The 21851-nt window shown below is 35.0% G+C and overlaps 2 protein-coding genes across 5 annotated transcripts; both read right to left on the bottom strand.

Moving 5' to 3' along the window:
* Positions 1-269: 269 nt before the first annotated feature.
* LOC147411053 (uncharacterized) lies at positions 270-5525 on the bottom strand. Of its 3 annotated transcripts, XM_086444032.1 has the most exons (6): positions 5293-5523; positions 4312-4622; positions 3125-3637; positions 1250-1655; positions 1012-1089; positions 270-571 (listed from the first exon to the last, which is right to left on the bottom strand). In XM_086444032.1, the coding sequence occupies exons 2-6, from the start codon at positions 4353-4355 to the stop codon at positions 518-520; spliced, it is 1095 nt and encodes a 364-aa protein (XP_086300158.1). In that variant the 5' UTR covers positions 4356-4622; positions 5293-5523; the 3' UTR covers positions 270-517. The 3 variants fall into 3 exon arrangements, with proteins under 3 accessions (XP_086300158.1, XP_086300149.1, XP_086300165.1); XM_086444023.1 differs by having other exon boundaries at positions 3125-4622; positions 5293-5525; XM_086444039.1 differs by lacking the exon at positions 4312-4622 and having other exon boundaries at positions 5293-5521.
* Positions 5526-12444: 6919 nt separating this feature from the next.
* Positions 12445-21505, bottom strand: TAF11 (TBP-associated factor 11). 2 transcript variants are annotated; one of them, XM_086444011.1, is made up of 7 exons: positions 21376-21487; positions 20836-20925; positions 18930-18999; positions 16764-17103; positions 16152-16239; positions 13126-13225; positions 12445-12871 (listed from the first exon to the last, which is right to left on the bottom strand). In XM_086444011.1, the coding sequence occupies exons 4-7, from the start codon at positions 17087-17089 to the stop codon at positions 12744-12746; spliced, it is 642 nt and encodes a 213-aa protein (XP_086300137.1). In that variant the 5' UTR covers positions 17090-17103; positions 18930-18999; positions 20836-20925; positions 21376-21487; the 3' UTR covers positions 12445-12743. The 2 variants fall into 2 exon arrangements, with proteins under 2 accessions (XP_086300137.1, XP_086300129.1); XM_086444003.1 differs by lacking the exon at positions 20836-20925 and having other exon boundaries at positions 18930-18997; positions 21376-21505.
* Between the last annotated feature and the right edge of the window lie 346 nt (positions 21506-21851).

Genomic DNA, 21851 nt, shown 5'->3' with positions numbered 1-21851 from the left:
GGCATCTCTACTTTTTACCAAAACCATAGGTTTGTGAGTGAATTTTTTCCAACTTTTGACTACATTGATTTAAAGATCTGCCCAGCAATAAATAAATAAATAAAAGTCTTAAATATTTAGGTAGAATTGGTATAGAAAGCAACTCCCCAACATGGATTTACTAGAATCAAGACAATTACAGGATCAAAGGTCTCTTTAAATGATGCTGAAAAAAAATGTACAAAAAAAAAAAAAAAAACTAGAAAAGGAGGGATTCAGGGAAAGAAACATAAGGAAAGGAAAACTTTTTAAATTGATCAAATTGTCAAAAATCTGTACAGAAAAGGTTGGAAGAAAGAAGAATTAAAGGCAAAGCTTGGAAATGAGGAAACCGACGATCCGATACCACCTGTGCAGCAGCCTACACTCATACGGCTGAAGATGAGGTGCTGCAGATCCTACGATATATCATGGCTACAAAACACCATACACGCAGCGCAAATTAATTTAACTCTCTCTACGGTAGTCTCTTCTACTGCTACTCCGAATCACTATCTATGCTCTCCATTCCCTTCAATCCCCTCCTCTTTTGCTGCAACGAACAATTGAATACACCAAAATCACTACACTACCAAGTTGTCGTTCAGATGGAATATAGAGTAAGGTATCAACAAAAAGCATGCTAATCAAATATACATAGATCATTTTTTACATGTAAAATCATATTAGTTCATCATCATCTATTATTGGGCCATAGATCATCATCCAATGAACTAGTTGGTCATTTTTTACCTATAAAATCATGTTAGTTCATCAATCATCGTATATATTGGACTACATGTTCTTTCCTATCTTTTCTTACTTTCATCCATGTCATTTTCAACCTTTGTCGTCCATTTTATAGCTATGACTTATACTAAATAGCGGGTCCTCCTATGCCAGTGTATATAGTGACCGCTTTCACCCTCACTAATCATAATTTCTCTCATTCAAGGCCAAAATAATTAAAGAGCGGAGAAAAGGACATGTTACCTTCTTCACGCATTTCTTCTCTCGAACCTCATACCGGCCCCTTGTCAAGTCAGAAAGCCACATCCCAGGAAAACAATACTGCCAATCAAACACCAGTCCACCACATAAGTTCATTTATTTTTTAATTGGAAAAAAAAGGGTGAAAGAGACTGACAGCTAAACACAAATAAAAAAACATAATTTAAAATTAAAAATCACAAAAACAAAACTTTTATTTCCGAACTTTTGTATGAGATACCTGGAGAGTCTTATCGACATTCTTGGCCCTTTTCTTGGGCCTTTGGGGAAGTTTTGTGCCTTTCATGGCAAGGAAGTCATCTTCCTTCTCCTTCCTTGACAGAGAGATGTAAATCCTTGGCCATTCAAACATATCTAGATTCACCTTCTCTCCAGTAACCACATGAGTAGGTTCTTGCTCCGATAGAGCTGCTGCTGATTCAGCATGATTCATGGGTTCTGCTTGTACCATGGATCCATTTGGTTTCTCCCCCATGGTGGTGCCAGAAGAAGAACCCAACTTATTTTCGGTTTTGTCCAACAACGAAGGAGATCGTTTGTCTGCAGATCGAGACACAACACGGCTACTACTCCCACCATTGCTCGATGGGGACCCATTTCTGGGGCCTGATCGCTCTTCTAAGTTCCTGATCATAATATAAAAAAAAGTTGGGAATGATGAGAGGGGGTGGAGGGTTCTTTTACACAGGAAAATAGAGAGATGATACCCCAAGGGAAGAAATGAAGACAAAGATATATTTTGAATACCCAACTAGAAGAAGAAAAGCATGTAACACTATTTATTTTGGAAACTGGCTTGAAGAAGAAAAGGAAGGAATTTATAAACACTACAGATTCCTATAGAAAGCAAAAAAAAGACGAATTTCAAACGAGGTATCTTTTCAACACCAGGACAATAGGGCAGATGGAAGATTTAATTTAAGGAAATAATTTCTCACCACTAGCAAAACAAAGCTTTGATGATGAAAATCATAAACAACGGAAAGACAAAATAAAAAAAACAAAAGAGAGGGAGCAGCCTAGGTAAAAGAAAAAGAAAAGTAGTGTGCACTATCTCAAGGGGAGGAGGAATAAAACCCTCCAAGTGAAAAGGTGAGTGGTCATACATTCTCTCTTACAAGGACAAAAATAAAGGTAAAATTACTGCAAAGCCATCTACATCACAGTAGAGTGATATCCACACACACACACAAAAACAGATTTTTTTTTTTTTTTTGAAAAGTATAATATATTGATCAGAGAGGGGAAACAGATTGATTCATCTAAAATAAAAAATGGGGTAAAAAGTAAGTAAAATTAGACTAAATACATGATCCAAAAAAGAGAGAATTACAACATTAACCACCAACTCAAAATCCTTAAACAAAAGTATTAAACTTGGGGGGGTAAAGCATACCGAAATAAACACAAACATACTTCAATACCAGAAAACCCCAAGGCTCATATGAACACTCCCATGCTCAAAATAAAAGAAATGGAAAATTATTTAATGGACCTTGCGGTAGGGATGTATTTCTAAATGCACTCCAAGCTTTGGGGCGGTATCTTAACAACCCAGTTAGTAAAATCTTTCCTTCCTAATGTCCCCTCACCCCGATAAATCGGGGAACTCAAATCATCGATATTGACGAGTCAAATCATTGAGGTAAACCATTCAAATCATCAATCTCAACTATTTAAATCATTGATCTTGATGACTCATGTTGAAAAGTCATACAATTGTTGATCTTGAATCGATCTCGACGATTGGAACAAAGGTTGATCTTGACAATTTGAATCAACGATCTCACCAATTGAGATTATAAACCATTAAGAAAGAAAATGCTTATTAAATAGACGATAAAGTTACAGTGGAAAAATTATGGAATGTTTAGAAAGAAATCCCTCCGTCGGGGTTCATTAAGTAATTTTCCCTAAAAGAAAACAACAAAGCAAAAGAAAACAAGAACAGAAATGGGTTTGAGAGGATAAAACAAAACTATATATATATGTACAAAGATGAAGTGAAGAAGATCATCATAGACAATGTCAAAGAAAATATAAAATGACCAAGAACTCAGAGGGGGAGAGAGAGAGAAAGGGAGAGATTGTTAACCTGTTAAGTGGCTCATGGATGGGCGTCGTACAAGATCTGAGATTGCCGCTGCCACCTCTACTATAAGATGTAGTGGTGCACGAAGAAGGTGGCGGTGGCATCGTTTGCTTCTCCGCCCCAGGAGCTACTCTTCTGTTAATTTTGATCACTTGTCTTGACTCAACCGATGATTCATCGGTGACCACCCGGTTCTCGGCCCTAGAACCTCGGGACCTTTTATTATGTCCCCATTGCAACAGAACTTCACCTCCCCTGCTAGGGCTGGGACTGGTTCTGCCATCATGGTTCTTGGATTGCGGCGAATCAGAAACGATATAATGCAAGAAGTCATGGTGGTCTCGGCTGGGAGAGGGAGTGGTTCCAGATCTGTATCTATGAGCAGTCTTTGCTTCAAAACTAATGTTGTAATTTGAGATCCTCCCATTCTCACCACCATCATCTTCCTTACATGCCTTCAAGTTGGATTTCCTTCCATTGCTCAAAGTAACACAATCTGGGCTTATTCTTTGGTATCTGTAAAGAGTGAAATCAACGAAACCTCTTAACAAAATGAATTTCTGAAAGTGATCCACCAAAACAAAATCATTAACACAAAGGGGAAAACCCCCACAATTATCATTATTTTTCAAAACACCCAACAATAAATACACAATTAACATCATAAGAGAGGCAGGTTCATCAGAACCACATATCAGACTATAAATCTCACAGATTGAACCACTCTTCTTCCCTATCCAAGAGATCAAAACCTTCATATTCCTCGAGAAAATGAAACGACCCATGACTCAAATTCACAGGAAATTAAAAAAAAAAAATACAATTTAGAGGATCTACTTTAATTCAAAAAAGATCAAACTCCAACACCAACAAGGGTGCCCAGAAAAACTACATAAAGAGAAGATTAAAAGAAAAATAAGGAGAGGCTATTGCTTCAACCTTACAGGCAAAAAAAATCAAGCTTCGATAAGAGTAAGGCTCTCAATCTTTGCTCTTTGACAGATTCAAACAAAGATGGATTCAAAACCGGTGGAGGAGATTGATTTATAGTCACAAGAAGGAATCCCTACCCTGTATCTATACTTGGGCTGGAATAGATTAAGAACGAAAATGAGTTATTTCAATAAATCTCAGATTGAGAAAAACACTAGAGAACAGATATGTATAAGAAAAAGAAGATCAGTAGAGACCCAAAACCAGAAATCCTAATATTAGAGAAGAGAACTGAAGCCATCTCTCTATCTAAAAGGCCATTCCTTTCCTTTCTTTGCAAATCTGGACATTCTTGAAAAACAGAAAACAAAACAAGAGTATCATCAGCTCCATGTCTCCATCTTCATCCGAGAAAACTAAACTAAAGAAGATTTCTCAATCTGTAACTCCTCCATTCTTTCTGAATTCTGAAACCAACCCAACCACTATCTGCGACAAAGAAGAAAGATTGCTTGATAAGGAAACGTTAAGGAGCTGAAACCCCCCATGCTCATCAGATTTTTTCAACCTGAGACACAAAAACATGGTTGAAAATGGGTGATATTTCTACAGAAGAAAAGTAAAAAACGGATTCTAGAAATAATTACTACAAACTAAAGAATTGGTGGAGTTTCATTAATCAACAACAGAGGGAAATGTTTCATCCAAGAACTATGGTCTGTTGGAGATATTCTCCGCCAAAAACCTATCAAGGAGATTCAACAGTGAAAAAAAGAAAGAAAAAGAAGATAAATCTCAGGATATAATATGATCTATTGAGCTCAAAACTCTCCTTAATCGGAATCTAGAGGAAATCTGTACTGCAATTGGAGCATCACCAACAGAGACGGATTGAAACTCTCTAAAAAAGGAAAAAAGATTGAATCATCAACTCCACAGAGAGACGAGAGAACATAATCACAAAAAGACTCGATCTTTCGCTGGAAACGACAAAGAACAGAAGAAATCAGTCGAAATCCTCGGAAACGGAGATCTAGTAGATGAAGTAGAGATACAGATGGTTCGTTTGGGTTCCCTCTTGGCCTAAACAAGATCGAATGATCTATCTCCATTGATGCAGGAAAAAAAAAACGATCTTGAAAAATGCTAAATCGGGAAATAAATAAAGAGAGAGATGTTTGAAATTTGAAGTTTAAAGAGAATCAGAGATTCAATTTTGAGAAGGGTAGCTCCTCAACCTCATCATATCCAATGGCTTTAAGGTTTCGTGAAGAAACACAGAGATCTTTTCTCCAACGCGAATCGCCGAAAAATGTCACTCGTCCTGCAAACACGATCAATCTCTCTCTCTTTCTCTCCCTCTCTCTCTCTCTCTCTCTCTCTCTCTCTCTCTCTCTCAGAAGAACAGAAGCTCATCAATGGCGGAGACTCTTAACAGAAGAAGAGAGGGAGAGTGAGAAGAGTTGCAGTCTTGCAGAAATGAAAATGAGGTAAAATAGTGGGCTCTATATAATTTATTTCATACCCAAAATACCCCTGATTCTCTTGGAAATGTCCGAAACTACTGTCTAAAAAACTTTGAAGTGTCCATGCTGCATCAAAATTTGGAAGTAACCTTTTGTTGGGACTACACGTGGCATTTCTAGGAGATATTTTAATATAGATGAAAGTGTAGGGGTAAAATAAATATAATATAACACGTGTCTTGTAATAAAGAGGGTTCTTCAAAATTTTGAAATGGATTGATCGCTTCAAAGTCGACTCTCTTATTACACTCCACCACTCTCTATTTTCTTGCATTGTTTTACGCAAAACCTGACCTACCGATGTTACGAAATTACTCTTTTGTTTCTTTCTCTCTATTAATGGAAGGGTGATTTAGACTTTTCCTTTTTTGTGAGTATTTGAAGATACCTGTGTGTTTCAAACTAATTACATACCTATCTTGACCTCAGTCTCATATGTGAGACTTTTAGAAGTGACTTGAACACCCTCACCTTTAATGTCTAACCAAAAAACTATGGTTAATCTTTTCCCAAAAACCAATCATCTTCGTGATCTTCAATCTCTCTCCAAAAACCTTGATAACATTTCCAAAAAGTAGACTTCTTGGAGCTCTTTACATCTATTGGAAAAATAAATTATTTTAACCTATTTAATTTCTTTTTCATCAAATTTATAGTTTTAATCACTTTTAGAACATCTCTATCTCACATCTTCAAAAAATTTCATCAAATTGGCATCTTCATCAAATTTGAAGATGATGATTCCCTCCAAACCACTTTGGACTCTAATTAGCCCTTTCTTTAAATCATTATTAATTCTCTTCTTTTTTTTTTTTTAATTTTGATTTGAGACAAAAATGATAAAACATGTTCTAGGGAAAAAAATGTTGAAAATGATATTTATAAATAATAATAAAAAAAAAGTGAATAAAATTGGTATAATGAAAAGGTGAATAGTAATTTAGAGAGGTATTTCAAAATTTCTCTCCCCCCCACCCCCCCTCCATATTTAAAAGCGTGAATAGTGATATAGTGGGGTTAACTTCAAAAATGAAGACCAGTTGGAATTAGTTTAGAGGTCTCCACATCTATATTTGGAGTCTTGAAGACCGAGTAGAGGTACTCTTAATAAAGTCATGATTTTTTTAATCCAAAAATCCATCGTCTTTTATTTCCTAAAAAGCTATCTAGCTCTTAATAATTGAAGGTTGAAAGAGATAGAATCTTAATGTTGAAAAATAAGAAGAAAAAAAAAATTATACTCTAAATGAGAAATTTGGGAAGATAAAAATTCATTCTCTTTTACTTCCCAAAAAGCATATCTTACTCTTGAGATTTGAATATTGAAAGAAAGTAAAATCTTGGAGTATGTTTGATTACACATGGAAAATAGAGTGGAAAATCAATTTTCATGGAAAATGACATTTTTCATATGTTTGATTGATTTTTTCCATAGAAATTGATTTTCCACCCCAATCAAAAAGTCCACCAAAACATGATATTCACTTTCTCACCCATATGGGTGGGAAAGTGAAATCAACCCATATTTTGCATTCCCAAAATATTATATTCTTCTTCCTCACTCATTTCTTCTTCTTCCCTACCACCATCACATTGATCTTGTCGTCGTCACCATCACCGTCATCACCATCTCTAACCACCTTCTCTCTTCTTCTTCTTCTTCTTCTTCTTCTTCTTCTCATTCATTTACCTCTGTCGTCACCACCACCACGTTCTCCCCTCTTCTTCCTTACTTACCTCTGTTGCTACCACCACCACATCTTCTCCCCCTCTCTCTTATCATTTCCCAAGTTTCTTCTTCTCCGTCACAAGCCTCTCCCTCTCCTCTCATCTTCTTTCTCTTCCTCTTCCTCCTTCTTCTTCATCTTCATATTTATCTTCCTCATATTTTTTCTATAATTTTATCCAAGTAAAATCAAACAATGGAATTTGATTTTTCCTACTTATTTTCTATCATTATTTTTTCATGGATTTCACTTTCCATGCAATCAAACGTACCCAGTTAACCCCCAAGAGTTGGTGAGAAGACCAAGACCATGCCTCAAGAAGTAGAGGTCTTGAGTTTGAATTCCCTCCTTGGGATTTTGTCCTATAAATTACGTAATGCATGTATGAAGAGGGGATTGCATGTGTTGCGAGGATAGCCAGGAGCTCTAAGAGGTTCAGATATCTTGATTCAAAAAATAAATATTAAGGTTGAAAATCAAGAAAAGGAGAAAACTTAAGGTGCTTTGGCAAGATGTGGAAAATGAGGACATTTAAGACAATTTTTTATTAGTATTTCAAAGTAGACGGAAATAAAACGAACATGTCATCAATTTGAAAACACGTTATATCTCAAATATTTACCAAAAGGGAAATTTACTTAATCGACCATGTAATTAGGACTTCTTTCTAAATACACCCTAATATTAGGGCTTAGCTAAACAATCTGTTAGTAAAACCTTTATTTCTTAACATATCCCTTACTCCTATAAAACATCAAACTCAAATCAATGATGGATTAGAAGAGGCGTCACTAGCCCAGGTATCGAAAACAAAGATAGAGAAGAGGCAGATGGATTCAATTCCGATGAATCGCCAAGAGAAGAAGTAGTGGATTCTGTCAACAAATTCAAATATGGAGATGAAGATTAACTCGTTCTTGGTTCCGATGATTACCCTTCCTCTCGTTCAGATGGTTACCTTGGGCTTGGATCCATTGGGGAACCATTGGACTGATAGTTGGCAGCTTAGAGGGGAGTCAGGATGAACAATTCAAATCATTTAAATTCTCTATCTCAATTATTAGAATCGTGGATCTCAATTATTAAATGTCAAGAATGACAATTTATAATCGTTGATCTCAATGATTATGAATATTTGATCTCAACAATTTGATACATCAATCTCAATAAACTAAAAGGGGCATTAAAAAAGGAAAAAAAATGACTGAATTGTCAAGTTACCCCCAAAAGTTATAGGTATTTCTAAAGAAATCTCTTCCTTTCTCTTAGGATTCCTTTCGTAATTTTTTCTTACGAATAAGTCATCCTTAGTAAAATTAGTATGACCGTATGCGCTATTTTTTACCTAAATTAATTTTCTCTGTTTTTCATAAATACATGATATTAAATATGTATTATTAATTAAAGATCTTTCAATTAATAAAATTATATTATGTTTCCAAAAATGTAATTTTGAATGTATTTTAAAATAGTTTATAAAAATTGTTACTCGAATCTATGGTTGGGCCTTGATTCTATAAGAATGGAAGAGAAATCCAATCTATTTGAATCAGATTAACAACAACAAAGCCCTATCTCAACAATTTAGGGCTGATTAAACGAATTGAGTTGCTTTTGTCCATAACCAAATCATTTGTTATTGAAGTTGGTTCATATCCATTTTTATTATCTCCATCAACATTCCTTTAAATTTTTCCTCACTCCGTAGGATCTTCAAATTAAAAAGAGATTTGTTGTTATAAAAATTATGTGCCAAATATTGACCCAATGGTATGATGTCACGTATATTGAAAATAGAAACAATGATTGGTTAGCGGAGAGAAAATGAGACAATTTTTGGAGTTTTAAATGATTTAATTTATTTACTTTTTAAATACACATGGCATGATGTTATTGGTTCATCAGCTTAGCTCACAATTATTGTAACAGCAAATCTTTTTTCTCTTCAATTGGAATAGTTCTTCTAACTAGGGTTTTATTTAATTAAAGGGCAAAGCAAGGGGGGATAATTACCCACCCTCACCCTTCCAATTATTTGGGTAATTTAGACATGCCCCTCCACGTTTTAATTAATATTATAGATGCCCTTGTGTTTTCAAAATGATGACAAATACCCTCCTTGAAATAGGTCTTGCATTCGTCAAAAAATAAAATGACCTAATCTTCGTCCCCTAACTTAAAAATCACTCGAATTTTTTCACAAAATTAATCATCTTCAAATTGTTTTTTATTCTCATTTTCAACCTTCTGGTTCTATTTTCTTCAATCTTGAAACCTTAATAACAAGAAATCATTTTTGGTAAAGTAGAATGTTGGAATTTTGGAAAGAAAAATTAAGAATTTCTACATGACATTGAACACTATACGTTGAAGAAGAGATTGAATAGGTTAAAGGGGGACTAAAGTATCTTGTCATTTAAAATTTTCATTTTTTTTAATAAGTACTTTATATTAGGGCTTCAATTTCTATTGGTGTACTTGTCTCCCATCAATGTAAATCTCAAAAAACAATAGTTATTGTGACATTGCTAATCGACCAGAAAAAAATCATTTAACATATTTTCTCTTATTTTTGTATTTTTACTAAAAAGAAGTGGGGTATACAAATTATTGAAATTATTAGTTGACTATAATTCGCCCCGACGACAAGTAAATCATGGCTCCACCCTAGCTATAATCTACCTTTGTTGAACGCACATATACCTTCTTAGTCTACTTGTTCTTAATTTATCACTTATCGGAGCTATTCCCATATTTTTCAAAATGCATTCTTTTCCAATTTTGCTCTTCCCAAGTCTTTCCACTTATCCATTTCAAAACCTTCATCTCTGTTATGCCCAATTTCTTAAAATGACGTTACTTGCAGGGGTGGAGTCAGGATTTTCTTTTAGTGGGGGCAAACTTGTAGTTAATTGAGGGGGAGGAGGGAGTGAGTGCAACAGGGTCAAATGGGGCATATCAATAATTTAAAATGCAGGGATATCTCGAATTTAAGCATAAATTCAAAGGTATCTAAAATGCCCAAAAAAATTGAGTGGGGGCAATTACCCCCAATGTCTCCTTACTAGCTCCACCCCCGTTTACTTGTCCATCCAACAAATAACTCCATAATGTATAATTGATCTTACCACGAATTTACATAATTTTTATTTAATTTGATTAGTATGCATCTTTCGCAAAAAAAAAAATAATAATAATTGTGCCTCCAAACTCTTACTTTTTTCTCTATTAACACACACTGAGATGGTTAATCGCACGCACCTCAAGCACATTTGCAGTGGAATGTATAGAAGGAAGTGGGTGCAATTAGCCAAAAAATGTGTGCAACAAAAGGATGATTTCACATGCCCATTTCTGTTTCAGTGAGTATTTCAGATACCCTATATGTTTTCAAACTGATGACACATCTCTTATGTAGGACTTTCCAACAATGATATGAATGCTCTCAGCTTCAATTTCTAGCCAAAAACCTTTTATAATCTTCTCTCATAAATCAGTTATCTTCAATCTCTATCCAAAAAATTCTTAAGACATTCTTCCAAAAGCAGTCTTCTTCAAGCTTTTCTCTCCCTAAAATAAATTAGTTTTTAACTTATCAATTTCATTTATCATCATTTATAGAAAATCCTTGATTTTTCTACCCAAAAATTTGTCGTCTTTTAGTTTCTAAAACCACTATCTTACTCTTGATATTTTGAATGAGATAGAAATTTACGATCGGAAAATAAGGTGAAAATTTGTACCCAACTTGACAAATTTGAGAAATGAAAAATTAAGATACAAATCCATCTTTTACTTCCCAAAAATCCTTATTCTTAGATTTGAAGGATGAAGAAAGTAAAATGTTAAGGTTGAAAATTTGGTAAAAGAGAAAAATCGAGGGGTAGATGAGAGCATTTAAGGGTGTGCTTGGAAAGCGAAGGTTGAGTATGAGAGTTGGACTTTCAAGAGTTCAATTAATTAAAAATGAAAAGAAGAAGAAAATGAGGGAAGTTCATAAATTCCTTTAGTCTTCACCTTAATCCCTACTCGTCATTCGTCGAAAACAAAAATAAAGACAAAAAAAGAAGAAAGAAGAAGAAGAAGATGAGCTTGTTTTACACGTTGTAGCTAATTACACTGTATGTATTTCTCCTACCCCATGCGACTTATCACCACCATAACTCAAAGAACATTGAATTAACTTTTAAGGGCATTTTGATCAAACACGCAATATACGATAATGTTTTGAGAATACAGCATAACTGATAATACTGATGATGACATTTTCTCAATAAACAAAAGGGACTGATGGTGATGCATCACCATCGCCATCGCCATCCCATTCAAATTTCACCCCAAAAGAATGATTTCCCACCTCCTAATAATGTGATTCTCTCTTTGATTACCCCAACCCCTAAAATTAAGAATCACAATTTTAAAATTCAAAAAATTCCGCTAGATGTCTATCAAACTTAGTTTCAAAGCTCATCTGAGACCGAGACGTATCAAGGCTGAACGATATAAACGCACAAGTCACTTTTTTTTACCGAGATTTAATTTCTCACATTCAATTTTTGAACAATACGTCTCAAACATATAGGAAAACTCTTCCAAAATGACTAGGTATCAAACTTAGACAAGATGAGACGCGAAACCGAGTTTTAAAACCTTGCTATCAATTCACGACCGAGTTAAATAATACATATATGTTTTAAACTGACTAAACCAAGTTGACTTGATGATTTGCCAAGTTGACTTGACGTGTGGGTTCCATTGAATTTCGGAGCCAAGTCACCTTGGAATCCAATTGGGTTGAGTGGCCTAGACGAGTTTTAAAACCACACTAAAAACAAACTCTCTTTTAGATATTTTCCTAGATGTAATCAAATTGTGGAAAACAAATTTCCACATTACTGATTTTTTGGTAAACATTTCCCAAGGAGTTCAAATTCCCTGCAATCAACATTTGATGAATTTTAATTTGCAACAGGGTTAACACACTACATGTCCAAGACCCAAAGCTTAAATCATCCATCAAACATTATCGTTGTATCTCAGTAAGAAATATCTATTCTGAGAAGAAATGGTTGTAACTTTTTTTTTTTTCCCTTACGATTGATATCAGAAATAATTTTTCCGTAACTCGGAAAGAAACTAATCCAAAATCAAAGGCTAAAGGATATTCATATTTGAGTACCCAATTTGCAACCTCAAGTCTTCTATTCGACATAATCTTCTGCACATCTATACTAGTGCTATCTTTATGGAAATTGAGTTGGCATGCATCCCAGTTGCAGAAATAGAAAACGTGCACCCAAATGTCAATGTCTGACAAGGTCATGCACCCAAATGTCAATGTCTGACAAGGTGGAAAGATGCAATTGTAATGGATTTGGCGGTGAGACAACAGTCAAAGAAGGATAAATGTTGAAAACCAGTACAACTTGGATCAATCTACCGGAAGAGCCTTGGGACAGATTTTTTTGGTACTTTTCCTTCGAGTTTCAGTCTTCTGTATGCTTCCCGAATGTGGCAAGGCCTAATCGGCCCAGTCTCCCTTCTCTCATTCATAACGATCCTACCTGCAACAACCCCATGTTGCAAGTTAGAAAAATAAAGGGAGTGGTCCAGTTGTAGCTACGATATCCAAGCTACTCCATACAAAGATGTGTCAGCCATTGTCATCACAATCAGCTTCCATAATTGAGTGATGACAATGAAAGTTGAAGACTTTTCTCTCTTTTTAACCAATCAGTCAAGGGAAGAGCCCCTATTAATCTTGAAGTAGAAAAGTTTAAATGCAATATATCAGCACTAGACTTGTTTTCTTTCATGCCTGTTTCAACGAGCTCTCCAACAAACATTTTGCCTATCCCCGACACCACAATCGTCATTGGTAATGAAATTTTAGGACTTCCAGTGATGCTTGCCAACAGCTGCATTCAATAGTAAGCAGGAACTTTAGAAGCTTACATATTTAGCAAAATATAAAACTACCATGACTGCATGTGCATGGGGGGGGTGTGTGTGTGTGTGTGTGAGAGAGAGAGAGAGAGAGAGCCAACTGTGAGTGTTTGCCTGCACCTGCATTGAACCAAATTAAAGCAAAATATTATACTCACTATTGAAGATCTCCATGGGAACAGGATTTTCAAGAAAATGGGTGATGATCTTATGCTTGTAACAAAGGATTTTCAGGAAAATGGTTTATTAGATTATTACTCCAAATAGAACCTTTATGGCTTTGATAGGATTCTGTGACCTTAGAAAAATTAGCCTTGTAGGATCAATCTACAAAATTATGTACAAAGTGCTCGTGAAAAGATTAAAAAGTAGTCATAGGAAGTATAGTTGGGTATGAGCAAGGAGAATTTGTGAAAGGTCAAATTTTGGATGCGGTGTTGATTACTAATAAATGTATTGATTCAAGATTAAGGAAGTTCTTGAGGTGGTTTGCATGTTTGACAGAGAAAAAGTATGCAATCATCTGAGTTGGGATTGACTCAAATATACGATGAAACATATGGGCATGGAGAAAAAAGGATTGGATGGATCATGAATCATGATACGTGTCGTCTGCCACCTTTTTCCATAATAGTGAGCAGTAGCCCAACAGGTCATTTTAGGAGTTCTAGAGGATTAAAGCAAGTCGATGGTGCGGACTCCTCCTTCTTTCTTGATTGAAATTTTAAAGTGTATGTTGAGAAGAGCAGTAAGTATTGGGGTAATATTTCAATTCAAAATGGAATCGGAAGGGCCAATGATATCCCATTTGTAGTTTGCAGATGACAATTATTTTCCTGGGGGATCCAGTTGATCAAATAAGATTTCTTAAGGGCTTACTCATTTATTTTGAGACAACTTTGGGATTAGCAAAAAACTTAAGAAAAAGCAAAAAATTTTCCCTGGGCTCTTCTGACAACGTTTCGTGGCTCTCAGATCCCCAGGTTGTGAAGTGGATTCCTTTCCCTCCTCCTATTTAGGTCTCCTCTTGGGGCAGCTTGTACAAACAAAGTCATAAGGGAACCACCAGTCATCTATCGAATAGGGAAAGAATTGAGCCCAAGAAATAGAAGTACCTTTCAAAAGGAGGAAAAGTCACTTTGATTAAGAGCACCCTATCAACGGTTTTGATATATATATTTTTGTCTTTATTTGCCATCCTTAGAAGTGTTGAAGCTCGTATTGAGAAAATGATCCATAATTTCTTATTGGATGATAAGGAATGCAACAAGAAAGTTTACTAGGTAAAATATAATCAAATTTACCTCCCCATAAAATCTGGAAGACTCGGTATTAGACACCTACAATTGATGAATCAGGTGCTTCTTTAGAAATGGATACTGGTTCAGGAGGAAGGTCACTCCTTACGGAAAGATGTTTATCAAGGCATTCGGAGTTGATAGACTCGGATGGGAGAGCAGTTCATCTTTATCAGCCCATGGCCGCGATGTTTGGAAAGGAATTTGCAATAATATTCAAGAATTTTCCACAAGAATTGTCTTTAGAGTTGATAAAGGATTTAAAGTAAGAATTTGGGAACAACGTTGGAGTGGAATTCTTCCCCTTAGATCTCACTTACCAAATTTATTTTCCTTCTCTCCTAAAAAGACACTCTAGTCAAGGAATTCATGATTCATTCTAGAGATGAAATGCCATGGGATTTAGATTTCAAAAGAGGCTTTAATGACTGGCAGATTCAAGATGTTTCTGATTTAATTAAGTACATTTCTCATCTTCAGATCGACTCTTTGGAGGAGGACAATCGAGGTTGGAAAGTTGCAAAAGGATATAAAGTTCTAAATAAAATCTTTTCACAATTTATTGATTCCAGCTTGAGTAAGTCATTTTTCAGATTTTGTCATTTGGAGTCTAAAAGTTCCCACCAGATTTCCCTCTTCATTTGGTCACCCGTTTTTAGTAAAATTCTAACAATGGACAACTTTATGAAAAGGGAGTCTCCTCAGCTAACTCTTGTTTTTTCTGCACAAATCAAGAGGAGATCAATCAATTACTTCCTCATTCATTTTTCTTTCGCAATAGAAGATTACACTCATTTTTTTGGCATTATTCAAAATCCCTTGAGTCCTTCATCTCTTTTAGCCTTGTTTCGAAGTTGGTTTCTCAAAGGCATTTCCCTTGAGAAGAGAATTCTTTGGTTGTTAACTCCTTTTACCGTGTGTGGGGAAAGTGGTTGGAGCGAAACAACAAAATCTCTGAAGCTTCAAGCATCATTCTCATGAGTTTATTATTTTTTCTTGGTCTAGGGTGTTTAAGGAGTTTAAATGAGTCTTTTTGAAGATTTTGTCTTCAAGTGGGATATTTTATGTGATGCATGAAGGTGATCTTTTGTTCTTGCTTTTGCTTTGTTTTGTTTCCTTGTATGGTAGCCGCCACTTTCCTTGTCCTTTTTGTAAATAAAAAAAATTCCTATCCAAAAATATCTCGATGATACAATTGATACAAAATCATTATTATAATTTGGACACCTAGAAAGATTTCAAATAACAGCAGAAATTTTGACTATTGGGAAAGATGAAAATTATGCAGAGATTTATGTGGTCCACTCGACATGTGTATAAATAAGTATTAAAACGGTTTTAAATAACCCCAAATCTCAAACTAGGTTGAGTAATCACCCCACCCCCACCACTAAGTCCCAAATCCTAATCCTATGCTACACTCAAACCCTCTCCACACAAATACCAAAATTGACACCCACACCCACAAAAAATATTTTGTCATGGACTCAGCGAATTCAAGAGCATTGTAACACCAAGAATAGGAAATACAGTATTGGATGGTCAATTCACATATAAAAACAAGCAAGGAATACAATGGGAGAGAGAATAATAATTGTACCTTTTTCATGTTAGCCTTTTGAAATCCGGACCTTCTAAAGGACTCATACCTACTCATCTGTTCCTCTGTAAATTGAGATAAAATTGCCCTATAAGACAAGTAGAAACATGATTACATCAGAGGAAAGAATTTGAATATTCATACAAGATATCTAAACAGGGGTTATATTGTCACACCAACTTTTGCTAAGAGCACACCAATTCATATGAAATCACCAAAGAATTGGCACACATCTTGGCGTGCTCTTAGTAAAAGTTGGTGTGGCAATAGAAGCTCTCCATCTAAAACATGACCAAGTGCTTAACTTTTGTTTGTGAGTGTACATTGACAAGAAACTATGTAAAAAGTAAGGATCCAAAGCGGTGTCCCATTCCTATAACAACATACGGTGTCTACATGGCACATTTGGGTTGGATATTAAACACATCAGGCTGCGTGCAATATAGAAAAAGGTTTAGTTAGGAGCCCAGTGTGTTTTAAACTCCGACTAAAATGTGTCACTTAGACAGTGTTCCTATTCTATAATAACAAGACCACAGGATCCTGATTCGTATGTAAATTAGTGGCAGATAATCTCATCAGGGTGGGTATGAAGGAGAAGAAGAACTCAACTGCATCTTGGCCATTTTGTCAGGATCACCACTGGAATTGAACTTCCCAAGCTCCATGTCCATGTTCTCTTCCTCCTCCTCCTCCTCTTCTTTGCTCTTTCCGGCAGTGGCGGAGGTCGACAATGTAGTTGAAGCAGATGCTGTTGACGGGTGGTTGTTTTTTTTTAGGGTGGTGGGGTGGATGCTAGTAGTGACTTCATCATCAATTGCTGTTGATGGAGTGTCAACGGTATTGTCATCAGCCGCAATTGGGGATTCCGGGGGTGAGTCCTGCTCCTGCTCCTCCTCGAATGCCACCTCAAATGGATCCTTGGATGATTGCTTCATTATCTGTCTGTGAGCTACAAAATCAAAACAAAGCCGAAAACTTACTTTCCATCCAAATCTGATTGAAGTACAGAAATTAGATTTCCAAATGAATCCTCTGTGAAACTAAATGTAGGGTTCTCTTTCTTTCTTGGGCAGATAATTTCAATCTCTCTTCTTGCTCATTTTCTCTTCTTTGATATTGAGGACATTGATCATTCCATTGATTTCTTTTTTAGTTGGACTCTAAAGATATCTTTTCTTACAAATGATACTTGCATACCAGAGAAATGATAGCAACGCCTTAACGGCATCAAACGGATTCAATCCCATAAGAGACAATAAAAGAAAGTATATTTGTTGATTCATGGTGTGGTTTCCAGGATAGATCTTGTGTTAAAACATTGCTTCTTTCTGATCTTTTACTTGTTCGATGCCTTTAAGACGTTGCTTACTAGAATTTCTCTTACAATCCAACGAAAACCTAGAAATCTTCATGGCATAAAGAAGATGAAGGGTCCAGCCCAAAAAAAATCGTTGATTAATAGAATGAGTCCAAAAAATATATATATATATGCCTATCCAGTCCAACACTCCTCCCAATTTTTCCCAAAAAATTTCCCGAATTTATCCAAATTAACCCAACTAAGGCCCTGCCAACCGAAAATGAACTTGGTTACTATTCTTTCCTACGAGTCTAAATCCTCGTTAAGTTGATGTCATATGAAATCATGCGTGTGAATTCTACTGGTTGTTTCAGTTTTGGAATTAACAAAATTGGTCAAGGCTTTAGTGAACACAAACTATATAAATCCGTGTTTCGCTAGCATTATTCACCCCATGATAAACCACTGACACCTTCCTCGTAGGGATGGCAATTTTGCCCTGCCCTGCCCCGCCCCACCAGTACCTCGACCCACACTTATAGGGTCGGTTTTTCACTATTTTAAACAGTTTTGGAGAGGGGATGGTTTTGATATACCCAGCCCCACCCTGATTATATATATATATTAGAACTACTATCAATAAGTGTCACCTAAATAAGTGGTAAGATGTATGGAAAAGTGTTCCCACATCCTAGGTTCAAACATCCACCCATAGTTCTTTTAATTATTAACATTAAAAAGGGACGATGTGGGGTGGGGTGCAGGCGGGACACAGAAAAACTATTAGCGGCAGGGATGGGTCAGAAAAATCAGACCACGAGTCGGGGTAGGGGTAAACAAATATAATCGGGGACTGGTTTAGCTAAACCAGCCCCATGACCATCCCTACTTCCTCGTTGGGGCTCCGCGCACTAGAAAAACGCTCTAGCAACGGGAAACTGGCCACTAGTTACGAAGCTCCAATAAGGTATCGAGAGGGCTATCACAGTCAAGTGCAAAGCAATTGCCCATTATTTTATTTAAAGAATACGAGACCGTAATTTCATACAAGTGTGTGTGTGTGTGTGTGTGTGTGTGTGTGAATATATATATATATGCCAGTTTTGTATGTGGCAATGGTCAAACCCTTTATTGGGTTTGTCAATATATCAATTATAATAGGATGTCCTATAAATAGAGACCTTTTTCGCTTATAACCCATAATTAATGAAATTATATAAAACCCAAATTTGACAGGGTAGACTTGACCAATATTAGGGTTGAGTTTTCCCCCCTTCTTTTAACAGTACAAATACTTAATGAGTTATGGGAAAACTTGGTTCCAAACTCGACCAGAGCTCAAAAACTTGCTTGAGTACTTGAAAACTTTAAAGATCAAGTACTAAAAAAATTCAAACACATATGCAGTCAGGTTTTACATTCAAACTATCTAAATTTGATAAAACAACTAAAAATAAAGAAAACCGAGAACTCACCAATAACTAATACGATTTTATTCTGATGTAGAGACTCTTATGAGCACCAATTTTGCGGAATTGTCAACCTGAAGGCAGCAAAGAAACAAAATTAGAACAGGACCTACAGTTTGAAATCCAATTTAAAAAAAAATCAATTCCAGAAGTCTTAGATGACAAATAAAAACTGAAATGAGATCAAACAATGAAAATTGACAAATTTCCAGAAAGAAAACAGAAAATTTTACAAGACTTTAAAATTATTTTTCTATCTTGGGGCTCAGAATGAATACTTCTGTTTTCTAGCTTAATTAAGTTCTCAAAATTATTGAACAACACTAAGCAGGTTTACAAAAACTAGAAAGAAGAATCGAAACTAAATCAATCCAAACAACAACACTAAAACACAACATATCCAACATTGAATTCTCCCAAAAATTACTTGCAGTAGTCTACCAATTATACTCGGCCAAATTTTTATACTTCTACTATGTTGAAAAAGAATTTTAGTCATTTGATGAGATTTTTCTACTAATTGAAAACTACCAAACATCATCATGCTTCTATTCATTTTTCTACAGATTTCAAAAATAGCACCATCCTTGCAAAGATGCCAAATTGCTATTAATATTAGTGATCCAAGACTAAAATTGTCATGCCCCAAGATCTGGATTTCCAAATCTCAAGGTGTGAACCATATAAATTAATAAGATAAGGAGAAATTCCAAAAAAATGCCCCAATTTTTTTTTGGTCAGTAAAGGACATTGCTCCTTTTTTTTGGATAGGTCATATCTCCTTGTTCACTTCATTCATATATTAATTAGAGCTAAAGTTAAAATGCAGAAAACCAAAATCAACAAAAATATCGACAGTATTTCCTTTATAATTTTTGACATATCTAAAACCTGAACTTGTAAACTTCATCAATAATTTACCCCAATCCATCATCCAAAAACTATATAACATAAATTCAAACCCTATCTCCATACAAAGTACTAACTAAGATAACTTCCATAACTAACTATTTGTACACCTAACTATATAGAGTCAACTATATTGTATACAATATTTACAAAACCAATTGCAAATATACATTTAAGCTTCCAAATCTTTTCCTTTTGGTCATCGGCTCAATGCTCTCAATCTCCCTGCAAATGTAATAGATCATTTTAGGATTACCCACAAAAGGGGTATTCTTTCCAATGGTCCACTAAATCATATAAAAATCAAGTAATAGTATTCTACCTCATCATAATAGATCATTTTCCAACTCATCATGCTTCACGGATTCAAGTCCTGTAGATTCATCCACATCTTCTCCAACCAATCAATGAAATCAAATATCTAATTGAAATTCACTTTGAAAAATATTCAAAATCCAATCCCTTTCATTACAACAAATCTTCAATACATCCGAACAGATATTGAATCCCTAATTCCTTAGCAATCTTTCAATTGCAATATCCATTCAAATCCTCAATTTCAGCAACTAACCATACTAAATTCACATAACTCCCTCATAACTATTTTAGTAATAAACCTCCCAACTAAATTGTAACCACAACTAGCAAAAATACCAATACACAATTCCTTCTAAGCCTTCATCTATTGAAATATCCATTCAAATCTGAAATTAACCAAAATACAAGCTAACAATTTACTTTGAATCTACTAATCCAATCAAACAACTACTTATTTTAAGTAACCCCAAAAGCAATTTAACTTCCCTCTTAACCTTAACAAATTATGACTTGTGAGCATCAACCTAACTAATGCATCGTTATTCACTAAACACTTACTACCGGTAATTGTGTGACTAATCACATCATCAACACCACCTCTTTATTGTAATACAAGTAATATTAACACAACAAACTCATTCTAATTCACCTAATTATATACATTTTACAAATTAGGTTCTCATCTCACTAATATGCCACTTGTCCAATACTGACAATAACTCAACAATAGCTTTCACTTTCATCACACCCAATCTTTAAAGCACCATCAACAATCCTGAAGAACAATCAATACCAATAATAACTATAACTCACCAATGGCTTTCATTTTTGTCACACCCAATTTTTTTAAAGCACCATCAACAATCTTCAAAAAATCCAATATGAAATGTTATTAAGTGTGACAATTTCTCAAATGCTTTAAACACCTCCAGCAATAATTTACTTAGTTTTGGCAATTTTACAAACACCAAACATACAATTCACCTAAACATAAATCAACCATCAACGAATTCATCAAAAACCAACTTATAATATAACTCAATCTGAAATCAACTAAAATCCTAAAATTAAAACCAATAAAACCTTTTTTGCAAACCTTGATCCCAAAACCTCAAATTATGGAGCCCATTCTTTTATTTTTACTACAATCCTTCTTCCTCTTCTTACTATATTTTTATATTTTGGTATACCAACCCAAATCATCCATCAATTTATAATTGCTTACCTGGATCATTGGATCCGAAACCCCATTAAACAAAGAACTCAAAACCCTTCTTCTTCTTCTTCTTTGTTTCTTTTTTTAGAGTTCCCAACGTCCCCACTCTTTCTATCTCTCAAGCTCTCAGAGTCCCGAATTAAAAGAAAAGAACCGCTACTGGCACCGCAACTTTTACTTATTACACTCTAATTTTATAAATTATCGAAAGCACCCTAACTTTACATTAAAACATACTATCCAACCGTTATAAAATGTAATCCGTCGTTTTCTGGGGGTATTTATTTGTTACTCCAATTTTTGTATAGATCCACTGCTGTAAATATCGTAGGTTTTTTATTTCATATATTTTTTAGGATAAGATTTGAACTCAATACCTCTTTGAGTGTTACTTATAAATTATAGAATTTTTCTTTTATGATGAAACATAAATTAAAAGAGATTTTTTATTTTTTTTTGTATAAATTGAAAGTTAAAATTTTTTT

Source organism: Akebia trifoliata, chromosome 1, assembly GCF_017979445.1.
Source record: "Akebia trifoliata isolate Shusen 1 chromosome 1, ASM1797944v1, whole genome shotgun sequence".
NCBI classification, from domain to species: domain Eukaryota; kingdom Viridiplantae; phylum Streptophyta; class Magnoliopsida; order Ranunculales; family Lardizabalaceae; genus Akebia; species Akebia trifoliata.
The sequence above is the reverse complement of the archived record's forward strand: the minus strand, read 5'-3'. Positions and strand labels throughout refer to the sequence as shown.